Source organism: Mobula birostris, chromosome 1 (assembly GCF_030028105.1).
Source record: "Mobula birostris isolate sMobBir1 chromosome 1, sMobBir1.hap1, whole genome shotgun sequence".
Lineage (NCBI taxonomy): Eukaryota > Metazoa > Chordata > Chondrichthyes > Myliobatiformes > Myliobatidae > Mobula > Mobula birostris.
In genome coordinates this window covers 155,411,534-155,439,532 of record NC_092370.1, presented here as the reverse complement: position 1 = coordinate 155,439,532, position 27,999 = coordinate 155,411,534, and the positions used below count along the sequence as shown (strand labels likewise).

At 40.4% G+C, this 27,999-nt stretch overlaps 1 protein-coding gene across 1 annotated transcript; it reads right to left on the bottom strand.

The window, feature by feature from the left end:
* Nucleotides 1-109: 109 nt before the first annotated feature.
* ccdc32 (coiled-coil domain containing 32) lies at nt 110-27,389 on the bottom strand. Its single transcript, XM_072264499.1, has 3 exons — nt 27,137-27,389; nt 9,853-10,009; nt 110-9,179 (listed from the first exon to the last, which is right to left on the bottom strand). The coding sequence occupies exons 1-3, from the start codon at nt 27,387-27,389 to the stop codon at nt 9,035-9,037; spliced, it is 555 nt and encodes a 184-aa protein (XP_072120600.1). The 3' UTR covers nt 110-9,034.
* Nucleotides 27,390-27,999: the final 610 nt, after the last annotated feature.

Here is a 27,999-nt window from a genome sequence, read left to right as displayed (position 1 = left end):
AGAATCAGAGATAGGGAAAGAAATCTAGCAAAGAATACCAATAAGATGAATAAATTTAATCCTAATACTTTGCTGTTTTATTCTTTATAGAAAATCAACAAGACAGGAAATAAGTGAGCAAAACCCAAGTAGATACAGAGATAACAATAAAGAAAGAACAAGAATGTGAAAGAAAATAGTGAATAGAGATGGAAAGAATGAGAACTAAAGAGACAGAGATCATGGTGAAAGAAATCCAAGTGAACTTACTCTAATTGACATCTCATCGGGATATTTGTTTGCTGACTGGCTAATGCAGTATCTAGGTACTGACACACAGCACAGGAACATCACTGTGTGTAATTATTTCACAAAGAATCTGCTGCACAGAAACAGACCCAACACGCACAAAATACTGGAGGAGCTCAGCTGGTCAGGCAGCATCTGTGTAGAGGAATAAACAGGTGAATTTCAGGCCAAAAAGAAATGGTCTTTCTTCAGGACTCACCATGATACACCAACTGTTCATTTCTCTCCATCGATGCTGCCTGATCCGCTGAGTTTCTGCAGCATTTTGTGTCTGCTGCCCTGGATTTTGAGCATCTGGAGAATCCCATGTGGTTATGATTTGCTGTTCTGTATGAAACACATCCATCAATCAATATCAAACACCATGAAGGGTTTCTACTACTCCACTCTCAATTTTTAAATTATATTGTAGCTACTTGATTCAACCACATGTTTTGGTAGCAAGTTACATGTTTCTTCTGAATTGTCCACTGGATTTATTGCAGGATCATGGAACACATTGCACAGGAGGATGCCATTCAGTCCATTGTCCATACCAGCTTCTGGCAGGGGAGAGAAGAAATTGCTGAATTGGCAGGTGTGCATCATCCACAAAGCAGGGTATTATTAGCAAGGAATGGCAAACTGTACTTTACAATTATGTGGTTCCATCTCCAACCAGTTCCTGCAGTGCAATGGCTTTGCTGGTTAAGTGGGCTTACTAAAAGTTTGTTGGGTACCATAAATTGTTCAGCCAAACGTTAAGGACACTGCTAGTGAGCAACCTCCCCAAGTAGGGCACTAAGACCTTGATGGTATGGATTCTGGAAAAGAATAACCCCTCTGCTGAGGTCTTCACAGGGATCTCTTGCTTAAAATGCACCCGCTGTGGACAATCCCTCTTAAACCCAGCTAGGCTGGCCATCATATCATCAATGCAAACTATTCATTGTAATCGAGAGGATGTTAGCTCCTAGGCTTATTCTGGTACCTGTATAGGATGGGTATTGAGGACAATGATAAGGGTTTGAATAAAGAGGATAACCTAAGCGGAATGAGGATATATTTTAATACATTTTAGCCAGCTTAATGAATGATTTTAAAGATTGAGATTTTAGCTTTAAGAAATCTATTTGACGTTGTGACTGGCTTGTGTGTATCTTCCCCAGTGCAAATGCTGTAGCAGTTGTTATAAAACTGTAAAATATAAGCCCAAATCTAGGACGTTCAGCCCAATGATACCCCATTAAAGTGTTGTGACCTGTGTAATGAGCTTAGAGTGTTGAATGCATTTTACAACTATTATGAAAGAAAACATCCTAATGCTTTGAATAAGGTTCAGTGTCCAAGATGTAATACCATCAATAAGTATCATAAACACAAGAAAATCTGCAGATGCTGAAAATCCAGAGCAATATGTATAAAATGCTGGAGGAACTCAGAAGGGCAGAAAGCATCAATGGAAAAAAGTAAACAGTCAATGATTCAGGCTGATTCAGGGGGGCGGGAAGGCACCAGAATAAAAAAGGTGGGAAAGAGGGGAAGGAGGATTAGGTAGGAGGTGATAGTTGAATCTGGGTGGATAGGAAAGGTAAAGAGTTGAAAAGAAAGGAATCTGATAGAAGAGGAGAGTGGACCATAGGAGAAAGGGAAGGAGGGGATCGAGGGGGAGGTGAGAAGAGGTAAGAGGTCAGAATTGGGAATAGAAGAGGGAAGGGGAGGGGAAAAAAAACAATATTCATGCCCTCAGGATGGAGGCTACCCAGAAGGAATATAAGGTGTTGCTCCTCCACCCCGAGGGTGGACCGACATGTCGGAACGGGAATGGGAATCTGGATTAAAACGTTTACACAGAGATAACAAACCTGATTCTAGTCTTCCTCCCCTCCCCCAACCCCCCGGCCACACTTTTTATTCCGGTGTCTTGCCCTTCCTTTTCAGTCCTGATGAAGGGTCTCAGCCCAAAACATTGACCGCTGACTCTTTTCCATAGACGCTGCCTGGCCAGCTGAACTCCTCTGTATTTTGTATGGGTTGCTTTCAATACGCGTCATGTTGTTATGTGAGATTTTGCAAGATGTAGAGTTGACACGGATAAGAAGAATGAGATTGAAAAGAGCCAGTTGTTTCACTGTTCAGTGTGGCAAGGATTTTTCAATGAGGGTTGGTCAGAGAGCTTTAGGTGGAATTTATTAAATAGTTCTGGAGGTGACACTATCCTAGCTTGCAATAAATTTGAAATTTTTTTTCCCCGTATCAATTTGAACTGAGGAAGTAGTAGCTGGCGATAAGAACTTTGACATTTAAAACTAATACCAGATCTTAGGTAAATGAGGCACAGTTGACTTTGTGAGATGTGCTACATTAGAAGATAGGATTCTTAACCACAGTGGGAATACTGAAGTTGCAATGAGGACAAAGCTGCTAATGAGAGCAATCAGTAGTGGTGTGGAAAGTGCAGGAATATCTGCTAAGGGTCCAACATCATTATAGAACAACCAACAGTATCACAAGCCATAACAGCACAGCTTCTGAATGAGGATATTGACTGAGAGGAAGGATCCATATGACAGATCTCAATGGGTCAAGCTGCTTTCTATACAGTCCTACAGATTAGTCTCGTCTGCTATCCAAATCTCCCTTGAAAGCCCTGACTGATGGTATCTCTACTACTCCACATAGGCATTGAGTTCTAGATCATATCCAGGTAAATGAGGCATTTGCGGCAGTGTAAAACTCCCTCAGTATTGCAGTGGGAGTGTCGGCCAAGGTATTTTCATTCTCCACTCTCTGAAGTGAGGATGTAATTCAGCTCTGATTCAAGGGAAAAACTGGACCAGAGGGCATAGCTTCAGGATAGAGGGAAGTCCATTTACAACAGAGATGAGGAGGCACTTCTTTTAGCCGGAGAGAGGTGAATCTGCGGAATTCATTGCCACAGATGGAGGTCAAGTCAGTGGGTGTACTTAAAGCGGAGGTTGACAGGTTTTTGATTAGTCAGATTATAGGGAGAAGTCAGGAGAAATGAGTTGAGAGGGATAATAAACCAGTCATGATGGAATGGCGGAGTAGATTGAATGACCTAATACTCCACCTAAATTATGGTCTTAATTATATCTCCCTTTTACCTTCTGTCAAAAGGTTAAATCTGCAAGGGCTAGTCCTTGAACTATTAACTAGCATAATAATGTAGCTCCCTCCTTAACCTAAATCAGTCATCATCTTGTACACCAGCATTAACACTCTCTCAATGTTCCAAAAACAACCACCTCGGCCTCCCCAGTCTGACACATTAAATTCCCGTGTTCTATAAAAATTCTTTGACATATTTAATATCCCTTGGACCCAGTTTCCTCAGAAGCGGAAGCATCAAACCTTCAAACCGTTTACAATTTTGAACAACCTCTAGCTGGTCACTCCTCTACCATTTCCTTTCTAGAGTAAAGAATTCCAGCCTGTTCAGAGCATCAGATTTTCAGCATCTGCAGAATCTTCTGTCCAGCCTGCTTAGTCTTTCTTGACAAATATATTTTTCGATTCTGGGGCCATTTTTGAGAATTTCTCTTGTACCTTCCTTGATGTCTCCATCGTCTTTTCATAAATATGGAGACCTAGGGCTGAGATAAATGTAAAATTTCTCTCCTGAGCTACATTCCATAAAAATGAACACCAGTACTAGGTCTGCATCTTTACTAACCTCATCAAAGTCGTAACCATTTTAATGACACCACAAGACTTCAGTTCCATGGAGTACGAGGACACCTGCAGGTTGGGTGAGTCAGTGCAGGTGTAGCCTGCTCCACTTTTTCCTTCCCTACCCCACACATCCTCAGCCAATTTCTCAAAGTCCTGAAAGCTCACACTGAATACAGTTCCCAGTCATGTAACAGGAGATATCATCTGTTTCTTTTTCCCAAAAATACATCGTAGAGACAAGCAACTAATTTACAACTCCAAATATAGCTACGATCGTCATCACAGCCTGTTACAGAAACGCCAATGCCCTTGAACAGAAACTCCTACAATAAAGCGAATACAGACCAATTCATCACCGGTAAAGCCCTCCCCACATTGAGCATATCTACACAAAATGCTGTCACAGGAAAGCATCTATTATCAGGGACCCCGACCACCCAGGACATGCAGTCTTCTCTCCACTGCCAACAGGAAGGAACAGTTACTACCCCTCAACCATCAAGCTCTTAAACCAAAGAGAGTAACTTCACTTGCCCCATCACTGAACTGCTCCCACAACCTATGGACTCACTTTCAAGGCCTCTTCATCCCATGTTCTCGATATTCATTGCTTATTTATTATTTCTTTCTTTTCATACTTACATAGTTTGTTTTCTTTTTGCAGTGGTTGAACACTCGAGTTGGTGCAGTCCTTCATTGATTCTATTATGGTTATTATTCTATAATGAATTTATTGTACATGCTCGCAAGCGAGTATCAGGGTTGTATATGGGGACATATATGTACATTGATAATAAATTAACTTTGAATTTTGAAGTGATTAAGACTGGTATTTAATATTAGAGGGGCATCTCAAAAGAAAAGTTAGCCCGGTGCCTTGGTCTCTATAATAATGAAAAGATGTAGAGGCATTGGGGAAGTTCAGAAACAATTCATGAGGATGATACCAAAGAGAAAAAGAAATAACCAGAAAAAAAAACTGCAGATGCTGGAAATGTGAAATAAAACAGTAAATGCTGGGAAACTCAGCAAGTTAGGCTGCAACAGCCATTGTTTTGGGGGCTGTGACCCTTTATCAGCTGGGAAAAAGGGAGGTCCAAGTTGGTTTTCAGAAGGATGTGTAGGACAGCCTAGATGGGACGGGTCAAATGACTCACGTGGGGGGGGCGGTGGTCAGCACATTGACCTAGAGCAATGAATCATCATCAGTTAATCATCTGTCTTTTCCCAATCTGCTGTTAGTTCCCTTTATTCAACTCTTATCAGACACTAGCTAACCTGTTGAATATTTTCAGCATAGTCTGTTCTGGAAACTATAGACTGGTGAGTCTCATGTCAGTAGTAGAGAAGCTACTGGAGAGAATTCTTAGGGATAGGACTTTTGGAAAACAATGGCTTAATTAGGGAGAGCCAGCATGACTTTACGTGAGCCATGTCTTACTAACTTTAATTGAGTTTTTCGATGCGGTGACAAAGGTGATTGATGAAGATAGAGCTGTGGATGTTATCTCGATGGAACTTAGTAAGGCATTTGACAAGATCCCTCATCCCTCATGAGAGGCCCATCCTCTCATGCAAGATTAAAATGCATGGGATCCATGGTGAATTGGCCATTTGGATTCAGAACTGGCTTGCCCATAGAAGAGAGAGGGTAGTGTTCTAAGGGACTTATTCAAGTTGGAGGCCTGTAATTAGTGGAGTTCCGCAGGCATCTATGCTGGGACCTCTGTTGTTTCTGATGTATATAAATAACCTGGATGAAATGTAGATGACTATGCAAAAGTCTGAAGCACCCTAGATTTTCTATATGGCTTCAGACGATATGGCCTTTACAGCCCTGATCTCAACGTCAACAAGGCTGTTTGAAATTACCTGGAGAGACAGAAGCAAGTCTGCAGAAGAACTGTGGCAAGATCTCTAAGACGCTTGGAACAAACTACCAGCCAATTTTCTTATAAAACTGCATGTCAATCAATGTACCTACGAGAATTGATGTCGTTTTAAAGCCAAAGGGTGATCACATGAACTATTGATTTGATTTAGTTTTTTATTCTTTATTGCTCTTTATAGTAATTTTTTGATATTTAGAAACTTTTCATTTTATTATTTTTGAAAGCACCTTTGCTTTACAGAATTTTTTTCACATGTGCCTAAGAGTTTTGCACAATACTGAAGATATGTGGGTTACTAAGTTTGCAGATGGTAGGAAGATTGGTGGAGTTGTGGATAGCATAGAAGACTGGTAAAGTATATAGCTGGACATAGATCAGTTGTAGATATGGGCATAGAAGTGACAGATGGAGTTTAACCCAGCCAAATATGAAGTGTAGATCAAGGATAAAGAGATGGTACACTGCAAGACCCTTACAGAGCTGATGTGCAGAATGATCTTGGGAGTCCAACTTCACAGCTCCCTCTAAGTGGCTACATAGATTGATCATGTGGCTAAGAAGGCATATGTCATGCTTGCCTTTATTAGTAAAGGCTTTGAGTTCTAAAGTCAAGAAGCTTTATAAAACTCTAGTTAGGCTACATCTGGAGTATTGCATACAGTTCTGGTTGCTTGATTATAGGAAGGATGTAGGGGCTTTGGAGAGGGTGCAGAAGAGGTTTGCCAGGATGCTGCCTGGATTAGTGCTATCATGAGAAGCTGTACGAACTTGGGCTGTTTTCTCTTGAGAGGTGGAGGCTACAGGTTTATAAGATTATGAGAGGCATAGATGGAGTAGATAAGACAGCATTTTTTTTTCCATGGTTGAAGTGTCTAATACAGTGGGCACGCATTTAAGGTGATAGCTTTTTTCCAAACATGGAGAGCGATGGGTGTCTGAGCTGCACTGCCTGGGATGGTGACAAAGGCATATACATTGCGGAGTTTTACATAGGCACATGAATGTGAGCAAAGTGGAAGGATAGGACATTGTGTAGGCAGAAGGGATTAGTTTAGCTGGCCATTTGATCACTAGTTTAATTAGTTCAGCACAACATTGTTCCTGTGCTGTACAGTTCAATGTTCTATGATTTTATACGTCCAGCATATTTTGCTTCTGATCTGTTAGGTGGAAAACAGCACAGCTCACTCTTTCATGACATGGGGTCTAACTGCAGTCCAGCTTCATTACTATTAAAGTATGAATCTGTGTCAGTGTGTGTGTGCGTGTGAGTGTGTGGGTGTATGTGTGGGGAGGGGGGCAGCCTTGTGGAATTATCAACATATTTCTTAGCTTCAATAATCAGGTGCTCGATGAAAATAAAGTATATCCATTCGTCTGTAAAAATAAAGTCACATAATAGGTGTCTGAGCGCCAGATTAAACAACAAACGACAGATCTGTCATGCCGTTAGAGAAAGAAAAAAGGGATTAAATTTGCATAGGATGTTGCCAACACAGACTGACTGGCCTCCCTCTGTGCTGTAAGCAGCTTTGGCTGTAAAGTACAGCTCAGCTCAGTGGCATTTGAAACACAGTCACCAAGGAAAGTTTTAATATCCAGATGTTAAACTCTGAGGTTGAGGCAGGGACCTGACAATCACCATGCATCTACTTCAGGGGGAGGTTTGAATATGGTATTATCTATATATGTGTGTTGCTAGATGCATTGATTTTAAAAGGATGGGTAAAAAGACACGGACCGAATGTGAAATTGTTTTATGTCAACTGAGGTAATGACTTAGAAGTCACTGGTTAGAGTCTATTGGGGCATTCTAAAAGCAACAGGATAGGAGAAGTAAGGTTATGGGAAAAGAGTGGGAATTGGGATTAAAGGGATTGCTCCATAAAGAGTCAGCACAGGCTTAATGGGCCAAAGCCCTCTTGTGCCTTAGCAATTCTATGATTTCATTATTCTATAGCTTGCCCTGCTCAGCATCATTCAACAGTCAAGAGCTTTGCAGGTGGGAGTCAAAAGGTTACAGAATCAGTCAGCATCTACTAAGGTCTACAAGATTATGAGTGGCATAGATAGGGTGGATAGCCAGTACCTGTTTCCCAGGGCACGAACAGCAAACACCAGAGGGCATATGTACAAAGTTAAGGGAGGGAAGTTTAGGGGAGACATCAGGGGTAAGTTATTTTACACAGAGGGTTGTGGGTGCCTAGAATGACTTGCCAGGGATGGTGGTGGAGGCTAAAACATTAGGGGTATTTAAGAGCCTCTTGGACAGGCACACGGATGGAAGAAAAAGAGAGGGTTACGAGGTAGTGTGGGTTTAGTACGTTTTATTTTAAGGAACATATGGGTCAGCATAACATTGAGGGCCGAAGGGCCTGTACTGTGCTGTAGTATTCTAGTGTCTAGTGTCTGAAGTGGTAGGGTGGGGCATAGGAAGGTAGAAGCTACCAAAGACTTTGATGGGAGTGTTTTGATAGAGACAGGTCAGTGAGTGGAGAGATAAATTAGAAAGATTAAGACATTCAAACTTAGAGAATTAAATACAGAATGGTTAGCACTCCCCCCACCCCCTCCAGAGTACACTGCTGGAAACAGATAATCCACAAGGGATTGGGAGCCGTCATGTTCCCAATACAGAGAAACCTAAACAAAGATTCAATTCACTCTCCCTATCCAAAGTGGAAAACATTTCAATATTTGATGGACTTAAGGTGACTGTAGCTCTCTGCACAATACACAAACACTGGTGCTGAGACAGGAGGAGAATGTGTGCTGTTGAACGAATGCATTATCACTGAGGCATGCAATGAAATGTTCTTCAACTGCAAGTCTTCCAAACGCCTGTAATTCTGTAAATACAGGTGCACTATTGCACTGAGGGGTATACAGGTCATTGGAATAAGGTACACCCAACAGCAGTAAATCCCTTTCGGCTCTGGGATTCCTTTCTTGTCTTTCCTGCTCCAGAGACAGAAATGGGTCAAGGTGGTGACTCTCAGTTACAGTGATGCGGGCAGAGGGGCTCCGAGGATTCAGCTGCTGGGACAACTCAAGTTCATTATTTGCATTTGTGGCTGTCACATCAAACAGTCCAACATTTCCACGTCTGGATGACGGTCATTGCTGAGCTCTGGTCTGGCCTGAGCCGGGTTTCTCAGGGCAGACACCACTGTCGGTCATTACTGTTCGCAGGAAGAGCAGCTTTCACCCTCAGGCTCCTCCTGGCTCTCAGACTGCCCTTCAGGACTGATCAGATACTGAATCTCCTCTGCGTTTACGGCAACTCTGTCTGGCTGCACCCACCGCTTGAAATAGTCCATGGCACTGCAACAATAAAGGAAACAGTCACAGGATCAACTACATGGACAAGATGTCGTAAGTGTACTGACTGGGAAATACAAAATCCTAACTGCGTACACGACATTAGCTGTGTGATTTCTATCGCCCTGCAACAGAAGGGGTAATTCTGGAATGCAGCACATCCAGTGACTTTTCCCGACCCCTGGCATGGATCAAAGTGATGGCACGTTAGATATTGTGGAGAACCTGCCTGCCATTGCCTTCTGGGAATGGCCACCTTAAATCCAGTGACGCAGAGAAACACCTTCCACATTCAGGATTCATGGGACAAGGGATTTCAGACTATAATACGGATTAGGAATCTTGAGGCATCAACAGGGTACTTGAAATCTTGGATCGACACACTGCTGGGTGAGTGACAATCTATGTTGCCTTCAAAATACATAACTGGAGATGTTCATCAGTGTCTTCGTAATTTCAAGCAGCCAACGGCCAGCGGGGTGGAGCAAGAGCAGGTATTAGCTCTGGTCTCCACCCCACCACCAAAGTAGTAAAGTACGTCAGCATTAAAGTCCACCATCCCCGACCCCTTCTACCCCATCTGAGGAGAGAAACTGCCATCAAGCTTAACATGAGGAATTGGGACATAGCTCCTTATTTTGCACTTCCTAACAGACCGCTACAGATTGTACACTACCTCTGGTCCATCTCGTATCCATCACTGTACATCTCTGACATATAGTGCTCATGCAGGAAGCGATCCCAGCATTCTTTCTTTGCCTGTGATAGGCTCTTTAGCATCCCTTTTGAACTTGGCTCTTCGTTTATACCCTTCAGTTTCCTCAGGCGATTTTCTGTTGGTTTAAAGAAGAGGTCAGGAGAAAGATGTCATCAGTCACACACATTGCAACTCAGGATGCTGCAGCAGATATTTTGTTCATTGTGCTTTTGCTGGCCTGATGCAGAGCTGCTGGTTAATTGTAGCATCTTCTTTCACCATAAACTTCTTACGTTTCCCTTCTTCCTATTCAATTAGCTTTTGAAACTCATTTCCTTCCCAACAAAACATTCCCAATCACTATCAAAAATGTTTCCTTATGTTGGCACTTGATCTATGTCCCGTAGCTGACAACCCTTCATGCAGGGAGGATGTTTGTCCTGATGGAGGAGTCTAGGGCCAGGGACACACTCTGAAAATAAGGGAGATGGCACTTAGGACTCAGGTGAGGAGAAATTTATTTATTTATTGCCATACAGCATGGAATAGGTCCTTCCGGCCCTTTTCTGCCCAGCAATCCCCCGATTTAATCCCCGCCTGATCATGGGAAAATTTCCAAAGACCAATTAAGTTACCAGTTGGTATGTCTTTGGACTGTGGGAGGAAACCGGAGCACCCAGAGGAAACCCACGCAGTCATGTGAACGTACAGACTCCTTACAGGAAGAGGCGGGAATTGAACCCTGGTCACTGAAACTAAATTGTTGGATGGATGGGAGGGATCACTGATAATGCTTAGGGCTCTGTGTATGCAGTGCCTTTGATTAAGAATCTCTGATGGGTGGAAGAGAGACCGCGATGATCCTCTCATCCTTTGTAGGGCGTTAAGAAGGACCACCGCAAGTCCCTTTGTATGAAGAGCCATAAGGCTACCTCATGCTCTCACTTCTTATTCTTATAATGAAAACTTCTTTGAAATCTAGTATTAGTGAGTGATTTTAACTTTCTTAATATTAACTGGGTCTCCCATAGTGCGCAGGGCTTGAATAGGCGTAATTTGCTGAATGTGTACGAGTAAGTTTCCTTAATCAATATATAGAAGGCTCTTCTAGAGAGGATGCAACACTAGGACCTCCTCTTAGGGAACAGGGTAGGGAGAGTGACTGAAGAGTCAACTGGTCGCCAGTGACCATCATTCGGTTAGCTTTAACCTGGTCTACCATGGCAGGGCCAACTTTGGAGATAGTAGGTGGAACCTTGCCGAGGTTGACTTTGTGAGCCTGCAGGTAAAGGAATATCCAGTACGTGGAAGGCTTTTAAGAGGGTGATATCTTCTCGGGTGAAGGGCAAGGCTGATAAGTTGAGGGAAACATGGTTGATGGAAGATACTAAGGCTCAGGTCATGATTGTGTAGTCGATCAAGTGAATCCCATGATGATTATAAGAAATGTAAGAGGAAAACTATGAGGGCAAAAAGAGGGCAGGAGATGGACCTAGCAGGCAGGTTAAGAATAACCTCAAGAGATTCTACAGGTATACTCAAAGTAAAAGGGTGGCTGTTGTGAGAATAGGTTCCCTTAAAGATCAGCATGATCATCTATGTTTGGAGCCACAGGAGATGGGTGAGATTTCTCATCAGTTTTACTGTGGAGAAGATCATGGAACTGAAGGAAATTAATTCTTATGTCTTGGTCCATATACAAGTTAACACAGAGGAAATATTGGCAGCAGCTTTAAGCATTTTAAGGTGGATAAATCATCATAACTTGTGGGAAATTGGGGAAGAAATTGCAAGGTCCTTTTTTAACATAAAAAATAAGTACAATACAGTGCAGGAAGAGGCCTTTTGTCCCACGAGTCCAACTAAACTGACCTTTGCTGCCTAAACATTGTCCATATCCTTCCAGTTCCTGCACATTCATGAGCTTCTTGAATGCCCCTATCATATTCACCTCCACTACCACCCCAGACAGTGTATTCCAAGCACCCATTACATAAAAAAGAAACCTTGCCCTGCACATCTCTTTTAAACTTATCTTCTCTCACCTTACCTCCATGCCCTCTGGTATTAGATATTTCAACCCTGAGGAAAAGATACTGTCTGTCTACTCTATCTATGTATCTCATAAACTTATAAACCTCTATCAGATCTCCCCTCACTCTAGAGAAAACACACCAAGTGCCCATCTTCTCCTTATGGATCATGCCCTTGACGTCAGGCACAATATCCTGGTATCGGGCGGAGGAGAAGGTGGCGGCGCGACGCAGCTTGCAGTGGCCACTCCAGTGGTGATGTCTGTTATTTGTCAAGTAGGGTGCCGTGTACAATCCTGATTTGATGGAGACAGACGTGAGAAGCACGGAGGAACATCTGGTGAAACTTCTGAAATGCCTGCTTCGCTGCCGCTGCTACTGTGTGATCCGAAATCTCCGGAGGGGAAGGTCCCGAGTCCTCGGCTTTGCCTGTTGCTTGGTTGCTGGGGTGGGGTCGAAGTGCTCGGCAGAGATGGTGCTCAGTGTCAGAAGGCTGGTCGGAGGCTCGAAGTTTTCAGAGGGACTCAGAGTCGGCTGCGGTTGGGTGCTTCCAATGCATCGGCAAGTTTGCGGCGCTTCCGTCTGTGTGAGATGATGGGGCTTTTTTTTACCGTGCCCATGGTCTGCTCTTTATCAAATTATGGTATTGCTTTGCACTGTTGTAACTATATGTTATAATTATGTGGTTTTGTCAGTTTTAGTCTTGGTTTGTCCTGTGTTTCTGTGATATCTTTCTGGAGGAACATTGTATTATTTTTTAATGCATGCATTTCTAAATGACAATAAATGAGGACTGAGTGTCCTCATAATCTAATCTAAACCTCTTATGCACCCTTTTCTAAGCTCAGCATCCTTCCTATAATGCAACACCCCAGATGTGGCCTAACTAAATCTCGATAAAGGTGCAATATAACTTCCTGACTCTTGAACTCAGTTCTTCAACGAATAAAGGCAAGCATGCCTCATGCTTACTTTACAACTTGTGGAGCCACTTCAGGGATCTGTGGACTTGGAGCTCAAGATCCCTCTGCTCATCAAACTGTTAAGGGTCTTGTCTTTGACAGTGTTCTCTTTACATTTGCTCTGTGCAGGTCAGAAATAATATTTCCGTCTCTCTGATATATCACCAACGGAACACCTCAAGTACGCATGCTTAGCCCACCGCTCTACTCTCTCTATGTTCATGACTGCGTGGCTGGGCACAGCTCAGATGCCATCTGTACAACCATTGTTGGCAGAATCTGAGACGGTGACAAGAGGACGATAAGGAGTGTGATATATCAGCTGGTGGAGTGGTGTTGCAGTGGGAACCTTGCACTCAATGTCACTAAGCCTGCAGAATTGATTGAGGACTTCAGAAAGGGTAAGATAAGGGAACACATACCAGTCCTCATCGAGGGATCAGAAGTTGGAAGTGTGAGTAATTACAAGTTCCTGTGTAAACAAGGATCTATCCTGGGTGCAATATACTGAGGCAGATACAAAGAAGGCACAATAGCGACAATAATTCATAAGGAGTTTGAGGAGATTTGGTATGTCACCAAAGACACTTCCAAATTTCTACAGATGTACTGTGAAGAGCATTCTACTGGCTGCATCACCATCTGGCATGGGAGGGAGGAGCACAGCACAGGCTCAAAATAAGCTGCAGAAAGCAGTAAAATGCTGTCAGCTTCATTATGGGTATTAGCCTCCCCAGCATCCATGATACCTTCAAGGAGCGATCAGCATTCATCATTCTGGGCCCCCATCACCCAGGACATGCCCTCTTCTCATAGCTACCATCAAGAAGGAGGGGCAGGAGCCTGAAGACACACACTCAATGATTGAGGAAAAGCTTCTTCCCCTCTGCCATCTGATTTCTGAATGGACATTGAACCCATGAACTCAAACTCACTATTTTTTTTTCCTCTTTTTAGTATGTACACAAAGCAGCTTTCCAAGAAATGAGGACTACATTAACAGACAGCAAGATGAGCATGTACACTAAAAACAGAATACTGCAGTGCTACATTTATTCTATCCTGACTTATGGAAGTGAATGCTGGACCATTTCTCCGGCAATGGAAAAGAGGCTAGAAGCAGCTGAATTATGGTTCTACAGGAGAACATTAAAAATATCATGGACCACACACACATCAAATGAAGCTGTTCTCAGAAGAGCCCAAACAGTTCGATCACTCATACCAACAATAAGAGAAAGACAACTCAGATTCCTAGGACACATCATGCGGAAAGATGAGCTAGAAAAACTCATACTCTCTGGAAAGACTGAGGGGAGTAAACCTAGAGGAAGACCTCGGCTTATGTACATCAAAAGTATAGCCAGGTGGCTACACATCGAGGAAATGGAAGTCATCCAAAAAACGAAGGATAGATCCATATGGAAAACCATGGTCACCAAAGTCTGCATTGGATATGGTACCAAGACAGACAGACACATTTGTTACTGTAATTCAGTTTTTATTATGTACTGTAATGTACAGCTTCCACTTAACAAATTTCACAACATAAACCAGTGATATTAAACCTGATTCTGATCTCCCAAGGTGGAGCACTTCACACTTGGCTGTGCTAAACTCTGTCTGCCATTTCTCCACCTATATCTGCAACTGATCTATAGTCCGCTGTATTCTTTGTCAATCTCCACAACAACACCTATCTACACGTCATCTGTAACCTTACTAACTCATCCAGGTAATTTATATACGTCTCAAATGCAGAGGTCGCAGTATGGATCTTTGTGCAACACCACTAATTACACACCTTGAGCCAGAATGAGTCCCTTGCAGAGATATTTGCAACGTCTTTAGCCATGGGCAAAGTTCTGGAGGACTGGAGATTAACGTTTAGCTGATGATTAACGTTTCTGGTAAGTAAGTTACTGGGGGGGGGGGTGGTAATTCTGAGCATGGAATCTATCAGTAGTTGGATAGACAAAGACTGATTCGTGTAGTCAGCATACCTTTGTGTATGAGAAATCAAGACTCAGGACTTCCTATTGGCGGTGGATGGAATAACAGCATTTTACAGCCACTCCTAGTTTACTTTACTTTTCCTTCTTTCTAACCTGATCTGACACTATGACTACGAGAACTTCTAGAGGTAAAAAAGAAGAAGATCCTTCTACTTCTTTGGATTCTATTGTTGAACTGATGCAAAACCACAGAAAGGAAGCGTCTGAGGAATTGCAGCGATTCAGAAAAGAATCCTCCGAGGAATTTCAGCGATTCAGCAAGGAATCTGCTGAAGAGTTTCAACAACTTGGCTTTGAAATTAAGCAATTAAGCACAAAACTGGATTCTATTCAAGAAACCTTAACTGAGTATGATAAATGAATAAAAGAGAATGAAGAAATCCTGTCGATTCTGGATGAGAAAATGGACGACCTGCAAAACCGTTTTGGAAAACAATCCGAGGTTAACGATGAACTAAGACAGAAGATTATTGATTTAGAAAACAGAAGTAGAAGGAATAATGTACGAATTCTTGGTCTTGAAGAGTTAACTGAAGGTGATTGACCAGAATTTTTGGCAAACCTTCTGGTTCAGCTATTTCCTGATATTTTAAAATCGGTACCAATGATCCACCGAGCTCATAGAATACCTGCGGACAGAATGCTTACAAGCAAACCTCGTTCAGTGCTAATCGCTTTTCATGTTCAGTGCTAATCGCTTTTCATGAGTTTCAAACAAAGAATCCTATAATTCGTGAATCTTGTCGGAATGGTATGATTGACCTTAATGGAAAAAAGATTAGAATTGTTGAAGATTTCTCACCGGATACTATGAGGGAACGTGCTAAGTTCAAAAACGTCATGTCAGAATTCTACAACAAAGACTTTAAACCTTCGCTACGGTCCCCGGCGAAGCTCAGAATTACACTGCAAGATGGATCACCAAAACGGTTCCGTTTCCGTCTGAGGAAAATTTAGAGTCAGTAAAATGACTGCTTATTAGTTGCTACATGAATAACTGTTTACTTCACCTTTGCTAAACTTTGTACTTAACTCTTTCCTTTATTTTGAGAATAAAACTTTAATGTGCTATTACTTTGTTAAGTTTAAAAGTGTCACGTTAGAGCTGTTCAACAAAACTTACATAAATAATTGTGTATTTTGCCTCTGGTAAATCTTGTAGTCAATTTTCTTTTAAGAACCTCTTAAGGTCTTACTTTGAAATTAAGATTTTAATGAGTCAATATTCTGTGTGTCTATATTATTATTTATTAAACTTACTTTTCAAGAGTTTTTTTTATACCAGAATTAATTGTCTCTTCACTATCTGCTGTTTTGACTGGGTTGGAATATTCTAACCTTGTAATTTATTTGGAGCTAAGCCAACAGGATTTTTGGGGGGGTGTCATTAGTTGTAGGTGTCGACTTTCTATGGTCGACTTTCTCTCTTTGGGAGGGGGGAGGGGGGAGAGTGTTGGGTTGTTTTCCTTGGAAGCTGCTTGGGACTTTCAGCCAAACCTGTTGTTTGGTTATCTCATCTCATAGGTCATTGCTTAGTTTTATTAATCTGCTTAAGGATTATCCTTTTAATTTCTTTTTAAAATAATAAAATGGACTATAATACTAAATTAACTTAGTCTTAACGTGAAAGGATTAAATCATCCTTTGAAACGAAATAAGATTTTTGCCTATATTAAAAAACTTAAGGTCCCAATTATTTTCTTACAAGAAACACACGTACGTAATTCTGATAATTCATGCCTTTTTAGCCGATGGAGAGAATTGCATTTTCCAAAGTTAGGGTGTCTCGGTTTTTATAGAAAATACAGTTCCTTTTGTTCAACACAAGTTGTTTCTGATACTAATGGACGTTTTGTTATACTATCAGGGAAACTAGAGGATAAATTGTTGGTATTTGCCAATGTTTATGCCCCAAATATAGATGATCCAGACTCTTTGAGCAATTTTTTTTCGTTTTAGCCTGATCTGAGTGTGTACTCATTGGTGATGGCAGGAGACTTTAATTGCTGGTTAGACCCAGTCGTAGATCAGTCCTCTTCTAATCCAGCGACACTTAATAAATCAGCTTCGTTAATCCATTCATTTTTAACAAATTGTGGTATTGTTGATTTATGGCATTTCTTACATCCAACAGATAGAGAATACTCATATTTCTCCATGCCATGTTCATCATACGTATTCCAGAATTGACTATTTTTTTATTGATAACCAAATGATTCCATTAGTTTGATTTTGTGGATGTAAAGAGATTGCTATCTCTGACCATGCTCCTGTGCTTTTATCCATAAATCTTCCTGGTTTTCCTCAGACAAACAGATTCTGGCATTTTAGTTTAACTCTGTTATCTGGCAAGGATTTTTAAGTTTTTGGAGAGACAAATCACTCTTTTTTTTGAAGAGAATACGGTGGAGGAGACTTCTAGCCTTGTCATATGGGACGCCTTTAAAGCATATATTTGAGGACAAATCATTTCTTATACTGCAAGTGTTAAGATAAAAGCTAATAAAGAGAGAATTAATTTAGCCGACTAGCTGAGACAATTAGATGAAGAATATGCTTTGACCTCAGATCCTGCTGTATATAAAAGACGGGTTGAAATTAAAGCCAAGTATGATGTTTTTTATTAACATACCCTATTGAAACTCAACTTTTAAAGGGTAAAAGTCAATTTTATATCCATGGGGATAAAACAGGTAAATTATTGGCTAACCAAATTAAAACTTCTAGTGCTAAACGACAGATTAAAGAAATTTATAAACCTAACGGTACTAGGACAACTGATCATTTAGAAATCAATGATACTTTTACAGAATATTATTCTAAACTTTATGGCTCTGATCTTCTTAAAGATAATACTATAATGGATAACTTTTTAGACAAAATAAATATCCCTACGCTTTCTGTTGATGACTGAAAACAGTTGGATCAATGTATTTCTCACGAAGAAATAGCCGAAGCTGTACGTTTGTTGCATTCAGGGAAAGCTCCAGGTCCTGACGGATTTTCTGGAGAATTTTATAAGGCTTTTTCTTCCTTGCTCATAGCCCATTTATGTTCAGTTTTTTCAGATTCTTTTAAGTTAGGTAGGTTACCGCAATCCTTTTACGAAGCCTCTATTTCGCTTATCCTTAAAAAGAATAAGAATCCAACTGAATGTTCTTCATATAGACCAATTTCTTTACTTAATGTTGATGCTAAAATTTTATCTAAAGCTCTGGCCCGTAGGATGGAAAATATCTTACCATCTGTCATTTCTGACGATCAGACTGGTTTTATTAAAAATTGACATTCTCATTTTAATATTTGTTGATTATTAAATGTTACTTATTCTCCTTCTAAAGAGATATCGGAGCGTGTGATATCCTTAGATGCTGAGAAGGCTTTTGATCGGGTTAAATGGCATTATTTATTTAAAATTTTAGAAAAATTTAATTTTGAGTCCAACTTTATTCAACGGATTAAATTACTGTATTTATCTCCTTTTGCTCGGGTTCTTACTAACTCTCAGAATTCGAAACCATTTTGACCTCAACGTGGAACCAGACAAGGTTGTCCTTTGAGTTCTTTGCTCTTTGACCTGGCTTTAGAACCTTTAGCTATTGCTTTTCGAGAATCTAACGATATCACTGGTATTTTACGGAAGGGTACTATCCACAAAATTTCACTTTATGCGGGTGATTTATTGCTTTACATTTCTAACGTTGAAACTTCATTTCTTTCTGAGCTTTCTTTACTATCTTGTTTTAGTCAATTTTCTGGATATAAACTGAACCTACACAAGAGTGAAATTTTTCCTTTGAATAATTTGCCATTAACTGATATTAACCATCCTTTTAAAATTGTAAGAAACCAATTCACTTATTTGGGTGTACCAATTACTAAGAATTATAAATACTTATTTGAAGAAAATTTTCTTACTTTATAAAATTATATAAAAAGAATATTATCAAATTGGTCACCCCTTTTGTTATCATTGATTGGCTGAATTAATTCTAAATGAACGTTTTACCTAAATTTATATATCTCTTTCAGGCATTACCCATTTTTATTCCTAAATCCTTTTTTGACTCTCTTGACTCTATTTTATCCTCCTACATATGGAAAAATAAACATCCTCGACTGAATAAAGTCCATCTCCAGAAAGTTAAAAAGAATGGAGTTTTAGCTTTACCAAATTTTAGGTTTTATTACTGGGCAGCTAATATACGGAATCTCACGTTTTGGTGATACTATATTAACCACGAGGACTGTCCCGGGTGGGTTTCTTTAGAAGCTAACTCGGTTAATAAATTTTCTATTATCTCCCTATTGGGATCTTCACTTCCTTTATCCTTAAGTAAGATAACTAAAAATATGGTAGTCAAACATACTTTAAGAATTTGAATACAATTTGGAAAACACTTTGGTTTATTGAGATTCTCCTTTTCTAGTCCCATTTTTTAAAATTATTTTTTTAAGCCTTCTATGACTGATGCAGATTTTAAACAATGGGAAGGATTGGGCATTACACATTTCCGGGATCTGTTTGTGGGAGGAAGTCTTTCTTTGTTTGAACAATTGTCAACTAAATACAATTTACCAAAAACCCATTTTTTTTGGTACTTACAAAATTAAGAGATTTTCTGTGATGTCAATTATATACATTTCCCAATAGACCTGATAAGAACATACTAGATGAAATTCTTAATATGAAACCATTCTATAATGGTTCAATATCTACTATTTATGATATGTTGTTGGGAATTCTTTAGACAAGATTAAAAATCTTTGGGAACAAGACTTACAGACCTCAATTTCTGAAGAAACTTGGAATGAGATTTTTAAATTGGTTAATACTTCATCGCTATGTGCTCATCATTCCCTCCTACAATTTAAAGTGGTTCATAGGGCTATATGACCAAGGATAAATTATCTCGTTTTTATAGAGATATATCTCCCTATTGTGATAGGTGTAACAATGGAGAAGCTTCACTTATTCACATAGAACCATAGAACAATAGAAACTACAGCACAGAAACAGGCCTTTTGGCCCTTCTTAGCTGTGCCGAACCATTTTCTGCCTAGTCCCACTGACTTGCACACGGACCATATCCCTCCATACGCCTCCTATCCATGTATCTGTCCAATTTATTCTTAAATGTTAAAAAAGAACCCGCATTTACCACCTCGTCTGGCAGTTCATTCCATACTCCCACCACTCTCTGTGTGAAGAAGCCCCCCCCCTAATGTTCCCTTTAAACTTTTCCCCCCTCACCCTTAACCCATGTTCTCTGGTTTTTTTCTCCCCTTGCCTCAGTGGAAAAAGCCTGCTTGCATTCACTCTATCTATACCCATCATAATTTTATATACCTCTATCAAATCTCCCCTCATTCTTCTACGCTCCAGGGAATAAAGTCCTAACCTATTCAACCTTTCTCTGTAACTGAGTTTCTCAAGTCCCGGCAACATCCTTGTAAACCTTCTCTGCACTCTTTCAACCTTATTTATATCCTTCCTGTAATTTGGTGACCAAAACTGAACACAATACTCCAGATTCGGCCTCACCAATGCCTTATACAACCTCATCATAACATTCCAGCTCTTGTACTCAGTACTTTGATTAATAAAGGCCAATGTACCAAAAGCTCTCTTTATGACCCTATCTACCTGTGACGCCACTTTTAGGGAATTTTGTATCTGTATTCCCAGATCCCTCTGTTCCACTGCACTCCTCAGTGCCGTACCATTAACCCTGTATGTTCTACCTTGGTTTGTCCTTCCAACATGCAATACCTCACACTTGTCTGTATTAAACTCCATCTGCCATTTTTCAGCCGATTTTTCCAGCTGGTCCAAGTCCCTCTGCAGGCTCTGAAAACCTTCCTCACTGTCTACTACACCTCCAATCTTTGTATCATCAGCAAATTTGCTGATCCAATTTACCACATTATCATCCAGATCACTGATATAGATGACAAATAACAATGGACCCAGCACTGATCCCTGTGGCACACCGCTAGTCACAGGCCTCCACTCGGAGAAGCAATTCTCTATTACCACTCTTTGGCTTCTTCCATTGAGCCAATGTCTAATCCAATTTACCACCTCTCCATGTATACCTAGCGACTGAATTTTCCTAACTAACCTCCCATGCGGGACCTTGTCAAAGGCCTTACTGAAGTCCATGTAGACAATATCCACTGCCTTCCCTTCATCCACTTTCCTGGTAACCTCCTCAAAAAACTCCAATAGATTGGTCAAACATGACCTACCACGCACAAAGCCATGTTGGCTCTCCCTAATAAGTCCCTGTCTATCCAAATGCTTGTAGATTCTGTCTCTTAGTACTCCCTCCAATAACTTACCTACTACCGATGTTAAACTTACTGGGCTATAATTTCCCGGATTACTTTTTGATCCTTTTTTAAACAACGGAACAACATGAGCCACTCTCCAATCCTCCGGCACCTCACCTGTAGACAGCGACATTTAAAATATTTCTGCCAGGGCTCCTGAAAGTTCAACACTAGTCTCCTTCAAGGTCTGAGGGAACACCCTGTCAGGTCCCGGGGATTTATCCACTTTAATTTTCCTCAAGACAGCAAGGACCTCCTCCTTTTCGATCTGTACAGTTTCCATGGTTTCACTACTTGTTTCCCTTAATTCCATAGACTTCATGCCAGTTTCCTTAGTAAATACAGACGCAAAAAACCTATTTAAAATCTCCCCCATTTCCTTTGGTTCCGCACATAGCCGACCACTCTGATCTTCAAGAGGACCAATTTTATCCCTTACAATCCTTTTGCTCTTAATATAACTGTAAAAGCTCTTTGGATTATCCTTCACTTTGACTGCCAAGGCAACCTCATGTCTTCTTTTAGCCCTCCCGATTTCTTTCTTAAGTATTTTCTTGCACTTCTTATACTCCTCAAGCACCTTATTTACTCCCTGCTTCCTGTACATGTCATACAACTCCCTCTTCTTTACCAGAGTTGCAATATCCCTTGAGAACCAAAGTTCCTTATTCCTATTCACTTTGCCTTTAATCCTGACAGGAACATACAAACTCTGCACTCTCAAAATTTCTCCTTTGAAGGCTTCCCACCTACCGATCACATCTTTGCCAGAGAACAACCTGTCCCAATCCACGCTTTTTAGATCCTTTCTCATTTCTTCAAATTTGGCCTTCTTCCAGTTAAGAACCTCAACCCTAGGACCAAATCTATCCTTGTCTATGATCAAGTTGAAACTGATGGTGTTATGATTACTGGAACCAAAGTGCTCCCCTACACAGACTTCTGTCACTTGTCCTAACTCGTTTCCTAACAGGAGATCCAATATTGCATCCCCTCTAGTTGGTCCCTCTATATATTGATTTAGAAAACTTTCCTGAACACATTTTACAAACTCTAAACCATCTAGACCCCTAACACTATGGGAGTCCCAATCAATATATGGAAAATTAAAATCCCCTATCACCACAACTTTATGTTTCCTGCAGTTGCCTCCTATCTCTCTGCAGATTTGCTCTTCCAATTCTCATTGACTATTGGGTGGTCTGTAATACAATCCCACTAATGTGGCCATACCTTTCCTGTTTCTCATGTTTTGGACTTGCCCAAGTCTTGGAAAATATTGGAAGGAAATATTTCAAACTTTTTCTCTACTCTTTAAAGTAAATTTTAAGCCTAATCCTTTGACTGCCCTATTTGGTATTGTTGGAAGGAAAGATATCATTTTGAAGACATCTGATCTGCACATTCTGGCTTTTATCTCTCTTATGACTAGAAGGACACTTCTGTTTAAATGGAAGGATGCTGTTCCGCCTAATCATGCTCAGTGGTTACGGGATGTTATGACATGCCTAAATTTAGAAAAGATTCGCTGTTCAACTTCTGAATCTAACCAAGATTTTCAAAATTTGTGGGGGCCGTTTTTAAATTATTTTCATAATCTTTGATTTCTTGTTGAAGTACAGAAGGCAGTTAATAGCATACTTTATTATCTGATAAGTTTCTCTTTTCTTTTTTTTCCCCCCAAACAGCTTCGGCTTTGGTAGTGGGTGTAGATCTTTTTTTTCTTTAAGAAAATTTTTTATATTCTAATATACGAACTAATCTAATCCATGTGAATATAGAGTAAGGAGTTCGTTAATGTGATTCAATATACCGTATCTGGTATTATTATATTTTGTTTTTTGTTTTATAATATGTATTCTCTTGAACTCCATATTCTTATATATATAGAAATCAAATCAATAAAAATATTGAGAAGAAATCAAGACTCATAAATCTGTTAAAATCTTTATGAAGAGGTAACTATGAAGAATGATGTGGGTAGGGTGGTGGACACTGTCTATATGGATGCTAGTAAGGCCTCTGACAACGTCCTGCATAGAAAGCTAGTCTAGAAGATTAGATCACATAGGAAGTGCTAGCTAAGTGGATACATTATTAGCTTGATAACAGGAAGCACAGAATGACGGTGGAAGATTGCTTTGTGGACAAGTGACCTGTGTCATGGGGCCAATTACAGCTGGTCTTTTATATAAACAATTTGGATGAGAACGGACTGGCATGGTTAGTAATTTTGCTGATGACACTGGGAGAAAGCTAACTGCGTCACTATGCTGACCTCAGTTTTTCAAGGTTATCACCAAAAACGTTTGTATTAAATTTCATCTGATAACTTTTTCAGATTTGTTTATGGGGGATTGTTTAATGTCTTTCACTCAGTTAGTGGACAAATATGACTTATCTAATGCACACTTTTTTAGATGTTTATAAATTAGGAATTTTTTACGTAGTTTACTTCCACATTTTCCCTCTGTTTATCCACCCAATATGATAGATACTCTTTTTCAGGTTAAACCATTTCAAAAAGGACTGATGGCTTTAATTTATAAATGGTTATTGAATTTGCAAAAGGTATCCAACGATAAAATTAAAGGTGCGTGGGAATTGGAATTTCGAGAGTCACTTTCAGATAAACAGTGGGATAAGATTTTTCATTTGGTAAATACTTCATCTATTTGTGCCCGTCATTCCTTGATACAGGTCAAGGTAGTACATGGGGCACACATGTCAAAGGATAAATTAGCCTGTATTTTTCCCAATATTAATCCTATTTGCAACAGAGGTAATATTGAGGTGGCTACTTTAACTCATACGTTTTGGTCTTGTATCAAGATAGATAATTTTTGGAAAGATGTCTTTAAAACTTTATCAGAAGTCTTGAATTTGGACCTACAACCGAATTTATTTACAGCAATTTTTGAGATCATTCCACCGGGAGCAGGATATATTCCTGTTTCTGCTCAACGGATGATAGCTTTTACAACTTCATTGGCTAGGAGAGCCATTTTGCTTAAATGGAAGGATTCTAATCCACCTACCTTTATTGGTTTTCCTCCATTATGTCCTGTCTAAGTTTAGAGAAAATAAGAAGTCAGACATTTGATACATCCTTTAAATTTGAAGAAACTTGGCGACCTTTTATTCAATATTTTCATATGGTCTGATTTATTGCTCTTCCAGTTACTTTCTTGAAACTTTGGATTTGATCAGAAAGTTTCTCTTTCTTCTTGCTTTTACTCTCAGTATGGGCTGCCCAGTCCCTTTTTTTTTCTTTTCTTTTTTTTACTTTTTGCTTTTGTTTATAGAGAATAGTGGAGTTTTTATATATATATAAATTTCTTTATCTCTATTTTCTTTTTATGAAATGATAAGAGGAGAATTGATTATTTTTATTATATATTATTAGATTAATACTATGTATGATCTTGATAATGTTTATTTTACCTTTTATATATATTGTTATCGATATAAATATTTGAGATAATTATCCTCTTGTTTGTATATATGTACTTTAAAAAAATTAATAAAAAGATTGATAAAGAAAGAAAGAAAGAAATTTCATCTGCTTCATACTTGAACGGGCTGAAGTGTGATGTCTGTTTCTGTCCCCACCTGCCTACTTCAGCTACTTACCTGTAAAACTGGAACTCTGCGCAGTTACGAAGGATCAATCAGCAACAGAACAAAATGAGCAGGAATTCTAATACCAACCCTGGGGAAAATCACTTCTTTAAAGCAGATGAACAGCATCCCATCATTATTCAGCACCATTTCACAGCCCAGATGCCAGGTGTGAATAATAAAGTGATGGGTCAATTCTCTCATTAACTCTCCACACGTTTTAGCCCTGGCTAAATCCATACCGCTGGTCTCCCAAATGCCTATTTGTACACACACTAGTTAGGTGTTTAAAAACTGGGCAGGCTTTCTCCATGTACAGTGTAATATTAGAAACGTGTGCCTGCCAATCAGCTCATGATGTCTACAATGACCAAAAACAGATTACTCCCACTTCCCAGCTCTTGTACCTACAGCTCCTCAAGTGGTCACCAGGTACCTTTTAAGTATTGGTAAAAGTTTGCATCTTCAACATCCTCTCAGCAGTGTGTTCTAGAACCTTCTTGAATTTAAAAATATTTGCCTCACAATTTACTCTAAGCCTTTCAACAACTACCTCAGGACTAGCTCTCTGCTTATGGGCCCTTTCTCTTTATCCCTAGATCTCTGATGATTTTATACATCACAGTCAACTCACACCAACATTTTATTAATTCTGAAGAAAATAAATCTAGACAAACCAATCTCTTCTCACACAGCACAACAGTACTAAGACTACATTAGCCACAGTAAGCGCAAGAGAACATTCAGACCTCACTAAGTTAAATAGAGTACAAGTTTTAAAACAGAGCTATACGTACAGTGGCAGAGCTAGTAGAGCCACTACCTCACAATGCCAAATTGCTGGGCCCAATCCTGTACTTGGGTGCTTTCCGTGTGGAGTTCGCATGGTTTCCCTGTGACCACACAAGATCCCCCCAGGTGCTGCCGCCCCCACATCCTAAAGGCATGCTGGCCATAGTAAATTGCCTCAAATGAGCAGCAGGATCTGTGCAGATCTTATGAGAATGTGCTAAAATAAAATTAAGATTCATGTAAACAGGGAGTTGATGTTTGGCATGAAGTTGTTGGGCTGAAGGTTATATCTATGACTCTAAAGTTCACAATGCACCAGCACACAGATGGAACTACCAAACCGAGTACCAGGCAGTAAAAGTCAAAGTCCAAACTGAATACATGTCACCATAAACTACCTTGAGATTCATTTTCTTGCAGGCATACTCAAAAAATCCATAATAGAGTAATAACTATAATAGAATCAATGAAAGACCACAACAATTTGGACGTTCAGCCAGCAAAAGACAACAAACTGTGCAAATACAAAAAGAAAGAAATCACAACAATAAATAAACAGGCAATAAATATCAAGAACACGAGATGAGGAGTCCTTGAAAGTGAGTCCACTGGTTGTGGGGACATTTCAGTGATAGGGCAGATGGAGAGACATTATCCTCTCTGGTTCAGGCGCCTGATGGCTGAGGGGTAGTAACTGCTCATGGAATGCATCAACAATACCTCATACTCAATGCAAGCAGAAATGGACCAGTAGAACACAGCAGCTTCCCAAGGGTCTCGAACTAGGATGATCTCTTTGCATCTCCACTTGCCTGCTGTGGTCTAGGCAACAAGGAGATGTTAGCAGAGGGGTTTACCAGGGTGTTGCCTGGATGATGGCGTGTTAGTTATAGGAGGAGGCTGGTGAGGCTGGGATTTCTTCCTCTTGAACATCAGAGGCTAAGGACTGACCTGATAAGTGTGTCAAAATTATGAGAGGCAAATACAACCAGGATCCTTTCCTCAGGGTAGAAATGTTTCATACTAGAGGGCATAGCTTTAAGGTGAGAGTGGGAAAGCTTAAAGGGGACATGTATGGAAAGTGTTTTTTTAACATGGAGTGTGATGTGGGAGTGGAATGTGCTGCCAGGAGGAATAGAGGAGAGAGCGGACTGAGGAGCAGTGGAATGGAGAGGGGGTGCGGTCAGGTGGAAGGGATTAGTTTAATTTGGCTTCATGCTCAGCACAGATATTGTGGGCCTATTTCTCTGCTGTATAGTTCACGGTTCTATGTTACTATGGTAAGAAACAAAGGTCAGGTTGCTCAACATTGTATTCTGCGTTGGTTTCTGCCTCAGTGCACTTTTGATCTATCTGGACGGCATGCAGCAAAGTTTTTCACTGTGTCTTGGCACACTTTACAATAATAAACCAATGCAACCCAATGCTAGAGCAGGTTCGATTCTGTATCCCCACTGAGGATAAGAGGGAGTCTGCTGTAAAAAAAACCCTGCATCGCACTCACCCAGTGTTGCCAGATATTGCTGTGAATCAGCCATGGGTGCCCAAAGATTCCCTTCCTCTGCATGATTCTTGTTGCTCATCAAATCTACGTCTGGCACTGTGACGGGAATCGGGCTGAATATTTCAGAGAAGGATTCTGGGAAGCACTCTCTGACTGGGGAATCGGTTTCATTCACGTCCATCATCTGAGCTGGCAGTCCAGAACATATCCTCTCCCATATATCATCAGCAGACTCTGTCTCTCTGGCAGCCATTCCTAAAGACAAATGACGTTGGTCAATATTCTCTTAGGATTCGTACACACTTAACTGAGGGAAAACTGCTGAGGCAAAAAGCAGATTCAGTCTCGTAACAGAGCGTAGGCAGCCATTTCACCAGCAGCACAGACAAGGGTCAGGCAGTGTGCACTGACAGAGTGGCAAGTGATTCCCTCGATGAGGGAGCAACCCATGGTCCCCACAGGTGCGAGACGAAGTCAGTCCTGGGCCGCAGGAAGCAATGGTAGTGGCATAAGAAACAGAAACAAGCTAAGTCCAGCTTGGGCGCCATCAAACCAGTTCTGTTATTCAGGTGAGTTAAGTTTTCTCAGTGCCTCTATTTACTCAACATCTTAGAATATCCTTGAATATACTCTCTCAGTAAGCTTCAACAGCTGTCTTTGGGTAAAGGAATCCAGTACTATGCTCTGACTGAGGAAGTTTAGTTCCATCTCCTTAAAAGCAGAAGAAAGCTTTTGACCCATCAAGTCTATTATGGTTCCATGTAGGCTCTCAAAACAATCCCATAATATATCTGTACCCTGTCTTCCTTTTTTATTCCCCACCATTTACATCAGCCAATTACACCAACTTACCCATAATCTTT